At 31.9% G+C, this 6,000-nt stretch overlaps 1 protein-coding gene across 1 annotated transcript in view; it reads left to right on the top strand.

Annotated features, from left to right (window-relative positions):
• LOC136879316 (ras-GEF domain-containing family member 1B) overlaps window positions 1-2,275 on the top strand; it is a 447,741-nt gene extending 445,466 nt beyond the window's left edge. Inside the window, exon 10 of the mRNA XM_068229058.1 lies at window positions 936-2,275. Within this exon, the coding sequence (XP_068085159.1) occupies window positions 936-954 (19 nt within the window). The 3' untranslated portion in view covers window positions 955-2,275. The remainder of the gene's footprint in view (window positions 1-935) is intronic.
• Window positions 2,276-6,000: the final 3,725 nt, after the last annotated feature.

The following is a 6,000-nucleotide window of genomic DNA, read 5'->3' on the forward strand; positions in this document are numbered from 1 at the left end:
TAATCTACCATTAATCCCATAGTCCACCAGTATGGTGGACATATTTTCCCTGGGTAACCTGTCATGTGTTTTCTTTAGATGTACGAAGCATAAACATAACTGTCTATTCCTCTCGTAGTATTTTTCAGTTCCTGGCGTATTTATTTATTTATTTATTTATTTATTTATTTATTTATTTATTTATTTATTTATTTATTTATTTATTTATTTATTTATTTATTTATTTATTTATTTATTTATTTATTTATTTATTTATTTATTTATTTATTTATTTATTTATTTATTTATTTATTTATTTATTTATTTATTTATTTATTTATTTATTTATTTATTTATTTATTTATTTATTTATTTATTTATTTATTTATTTATTTATTTATTTATTTATTTATTTATTTATTTATTTATTTATTTATTTATTTATTTATTTATTTATTTATTTATTTATTTATTTATTTATTTATTTATTTATTTATTTATTTATTTATTTATTTATTTATTTATTTATTTATTTATTTATTTATTTATTTATTTATTTATTTATTTATTTATTTATTTATTTATTTATTTATTTATTTATTTATTTATTTATTTATTTATTTATTTATTTATTTATTTATTTATTTATTTATTTATTTATTTATTTATTTATTTATTTATTTATTTATTTATTTATTTATTTATTTATTTATTTATTTATTTATTTATTTATTTATTTATTTATTTATTTATTTATTTATTTATTTATTTATTTATTTATTTATTTATTTATTTATTTATTTATTTATTTATTTATTTATTTATTTATTTATTTATTTATTTATTTATTTATTTATTTATTTATTTATTTATTTATTTATTTATTTATTTATTTATTTATTTATTTATTTATTTATCAGTTGTGCTAATTATTGTTTTACTCTTTATTATTGCAGGTCTGATCTAAGTTCATGAATGGTGAGAGTTCCAGGCAGCTATAGTTTTGTGCAGGAAAAGAAGACCGAAAAAGGAAGGAGTAGAAGAGAGGGAGAAGGAGAAGAAGCAAGTGAAGATTTGTAGAAGAAGGAGTCACATGGCACATAGTTTATTGGGAGAAGTGCGTATTACTTCTAATAATTGATAGTAGCGCTTGAAATAACTCTGTGCGCGAACGTGCGTACTTTTTATTAGGATTTAGGTTTCGAATACTGAAAAGACAAGAGACGATGAGTGGGTATACCATCCGCCTCTAATAGTGGTTGGTGGTTAACTGAAAGAAAAAAAGAAATCTAGTGTGTTGCGTTGCCATATTAGTGTGAGGATGAACGTATACAGAAAGAAATAAACAAAATATTTCCTTGACCTTCCTCTGCGATGAAAGTCTTATATTTTTCAGCAGCCTTGATGTTGTTTTACTATGGAGATACAAGAATTGGTCTTGTATTATATTCTGACAAAGTAGACAAACATGAGCAAGGGTTATCCTACATCAAACTCATGCAGCTTTGTCCGATTTTTTTTTAATTTCGTGACTACCATTGCATTTATTTTGAGCTGAGAAAAGTCAGTCAGTCTTGATAAGTATTACATTAAATGTCCGGTGCCTTCGTCTTTGTGAATCGACATGTATTGTGTGTGTGAGTATATACACGGAAAAATATTTGTGTGTGTGTATGTGCGTGTGTAGTACGAGTAATGTATGGAGTGTGAAAGAACATGGTATGAGAGAAATGTGGCACTTAACAGAAGATCAGTATCCCACAATTTGTTTATAAAACAGTTGGAGCTATCTCTTTATAATTTAAAGAGAAAAATAATGCCGAAAGTTTGGGCATTAGAAACATTTTCAGACTCATAGTCTTCTTTTCTTTTACGAGAGTTGTTTCATAAGTCATGTAACTGCGTTGTATTTCTTCAGACATAAAACTCAACGGTTGTATATTTATATGTATCTGTGTTTGGTTATAACTCAGGAACCTTTGGACAATCTTCGTTTGCTAGTGGTTTAATGTCGTACTAACACACCGAAGGGGAAGGTAGAGGCGTGGCCCAAATCAAGGTACAGCCCCAGCATTTGCTGGTGTAAAAATGGGAAACTAATAAAAACAATCTTCAGGGCTTCCGACGTTGGGATTCGAACCGACCATCTCTTTAATGCAAGCTCATAGCTAAGTGTGTTTCTTTATGTACCCTAGTGGATCTCCAGAGGAAGATTTCCATGTATTAAATACTGAACAGTGATTAATGGAAGCCGAGTGGTAACTGTTTCTGCTAAACAGTTCGAAGAAAATGACGCCGTGCGAACACATTTTCGGCTTACATTGGCTGAACCGAATATAAAACGTTCCAGGAAAATGTCCACAATACCAGTTCTTATATTATTTTGTGAACAATAGAAACGCTGCGCCAGTTACGAACATTTCTGAGCTAGACTTAATGCTCACTAAGCCATAAGTGTTAGTACACCCAGAGTCTCTGCGTTCTAGCTTCTAATGGTAAAGCAAGGAATGTTGTGTATAAATAAGACTTTAACAAGATTTTTCCTCGTCATCGCCTATGTGAACCAAATTAGTTTTGCAAAGCTCCTTCTTAAAACAATGAAGGGGAAAATTAATTAATTAATTAATTAATTAATTAATTAATTAATTAATTCAGACTTCTCAGAAATATGAGCTGCCACAGTGGACAAAACATACCATACATCTTAACAATTAAAACATTCAACTATAAATTATATCTGAAAATGCATCCTCAGTTGAGATCTGTAAGATGATGAAAAACATTATCTAAATTTGACATGAGCTAACAACAACACTAAAATTTCCAATGTTTGTGCATTAGGCGATACCTTGTATCAAGGGGAATAGAGGTGATGTCTAGGTATTCTGAGAACAGAGATGGCAATAGAATTAGGCGCCATTCCAGGGATCTTTAGTTTTCTGGGGGAAAGAAAGTACAAGTCGAGATGTGGAGAAACCTAAAATGAATAAACTACAAATAATACCACTCCAACTTCATCATCTTTCGGAAATATGGTAATTCCTTCGTCGTTGTGAAACATTTTTTTAATATTAGTCAACATTAGAAGTATTAATTCCCCGAAAGCTTTCGTCTAGTCAGCATTGGAAGTATTAATTCCCCGGAAGTTTTCGTCTAACCTCTGGCAGTCAAGGTTTACCCAGTGTTTATTCAAACCCCTTTCAATGCAATAACCATAACTGGTACACCTTTGTATTCAACAAAACTCAGAGTACACAATCGCTTGAATTTCCAAAACCTGGTTGACAAGGGTAAAAGCTAGCCTTCCAATAAAGCTACAGCACTGCATATCGATTGTGTGTGTTTGAAGGCGACTGGAATACGCTTCTCATCGCTAGCATCAAATTGGGTCCAGATAAAGGAGTTAACAACAGGAGGAAATCTATGGATGCACAAATAAAAATCTTTGTGTCATTATGCATTAAATTAAATCAAAAGTACTGTACATTCAGGTTTATAGTCAGGGTCTGGTGTGTTACTGAGGGGTTAGAACCCCCCATCGCCATGGAATTTTTACTTAAATAAATGAAACAGAAACTGACAATAAACATAAGACATAAGACATAATTGTCTTGCACAAATATTGCACGTCTGCGGAAAATTCGGAACTCTGACGATATAAGTTCCCATATGTGTAATTCCTGTACAGTCCTACGCTTGTCTTCCATTAAGAACTGTTCGACAGCGGTTACTCAAAGCTCACACAGAACGTCCACCGCGCGACTGTCAACAGTTGCTGCGCGTCCACGTTTGGGCAGCAGTTCGGTTAGCTAAAGCATTATTACCTAAAGCTTCTCTTTAGCTCTGCATGGCACTCATGTGCATTTCTGGCGCGGATTAGTGGGATTTTCAAGTTCACATTTACTTACATCCATCTTGGAGCACTGCCGGTAACACACATGCATTGTTGACTAGTCACTGGACGCCTCTGTCGGTGGCATTCTGTAAATTGTGACAGAGGTTTTCAAACTTATATACTGAACTTATCGTTCTACAACAATTTTGGAAGATATAACCGGGTGCCATGTCTTATGAAACTCTCTCCGTATATACAGAAAATAAAATGATGAAAACTTTATCTAATGTTCCTCATTTGTCTAATCCTAAAATGTGATGTTCAACTTAGTCGCTGGAATATCACAGTGTTATATACTCCACTAAAAGTCTGTAAGTTTAATCTAAAAATGCAAGGTTATTTTAATTGTACGGTAGTTGTGTCTCTCTTACTCTTAATTACTTCAATAGCTTTTATAACGAGACCTCTCATTTGCACACAAAGGGGATCAAACAGTATTGTCTTGTTCTTCTCCCCAACACCACGCACATGAAAAATTGTAAACACATTTAACTCGCAGGATGAAAGATGAGTGTTTTGTAAAAAATAGATATGGAATATACCGTACTTAATATTTATAATAATATTGCATTATTACTGTAATCAGGATCATATAATTTGTTTATGTGTGTGTATGAAACAGTAAGAGAGAAGAGAGACAGAGAAATTATTGAGTATTTATATGTCTAATTCTAAAAGTATATATATATAAATGATCTTGTATACAGTATGCATATAGATGAGTCTTAACTGTACCATTTTTGGGTGTCGTCAAGCTCGCAGCAGAATGAAAAGGTGGATCGCCACCGAAGTTCAAGTTAACTTAGTCGTACTGCACAACATATCTGCACGATGAACTCGAGCATCAAGGTATCTCAGCATCCTTTCATTGAGTACAGTGAAGTAACGTTCCATTACACTCATTGATGTAAAGAGAGCACTACAAGTCTCTAATTATTTAACTCCGCTACATTTCCAAATCATAGTAAGTTTTGAAAGGACGGGGCCCAGAGACTGTAATCAAATTTTAATTACTTTAGAGAACTTGTCTAAAAAGTCAGTAAATTTTCTCAAAATCTGGCACTATTACAAAACCTTTTCTTTCTAACCCTTCTGTTTAATATATTTGACTAGCAGCAGTTTGTGAAGTTTTTAAGTCAGGAAATGTTAACACACTTTTCAAATTAATTGAAGTTTGGTGCCTAAAACCTTGATTTCAGTGTGCTAATTTTCCCACTGCGGGAAGAGATGCTCAGACCTGCGTACTTATGCTATATTTTTTGGAGTTCTTTATTTTCGATTTTTGTACAGATCTTAGGGGTAACAGGTTTTCTGGTACAAACATTGACATTTCTACGGGACGTGGAATTGCCTGATTAATTCATGTATATTTTCAGTTTCCTCGATATAATTCGACTTCTATTAATGAGTGGATTATGTCTCCTTACCTCCTTCATATATCGAAAATTTCCCTCAACACTTGCCGGGGATTGAATTTAAAATTTAATCTGGACTTTCAGGAAACGTTTAGTCAACGGAAACCATAGCTTATTCCTTTGGAAAAAAAATTCCACTCAGTCAAAAGATTCTTACGTCGATGTACTCAAGCTGTTTTGCTTCCGAGCCCCAAATTTGAAGCCCCCAGCTCGGGCCCTCTCGGGAAGTTTTGGGAATATTCTAGCTGTTTTTGCTGTGCCCAAAATGTCTGCAACTCTCACGCCACTACCCTGCAACACTCGACACCCCATACACGAAAAAATGTCACCTACACTCGTCAGAGGATCTGCATTACAAGGCTTATAATAGCCACATTATATTAAAATATTTTTTCTTTTACTATAATTTTAATTAAAAATAACTTACGATAATTTTTAAAACTAATTGCTCCATGATTTCTGCAAATTTGAATTAAATCACTGACTTTAAAACCAGTGTGTATACCCTTTCTCCTTGAAAAACATTGAAATATTTTTCAATAACCCTATATGAAAATATGTCAATTATAATCATAAATAAGATTGGATCATTTTAAAAAAATCGTAAAAATCGTTTAATTTTTACAAGTGAACAAATGAGCGTTTCAGAGTCTTTGGAAAACATTACTGGGTTCCATAGGTGCATAGCCAAGGGGGTTCCTGGTGGTTAGA

The sequence above is a fragment of the Anabrus simplex genome, chromosome 8 (assembly GCF_040414725.1).
Source record: "Anabrus simplex isolate iqAnaSimp1 chromosome 8, ASM4041472v1, whole genome shotgun sequence".
Classification (NCBI taxonomy): domain Eukaryota; kingdom Metazoa; phylum Arthropoda; class Insecta; order Orthoptera; family Tettigoniidae; genus Anabrus; species Anabrus simplex.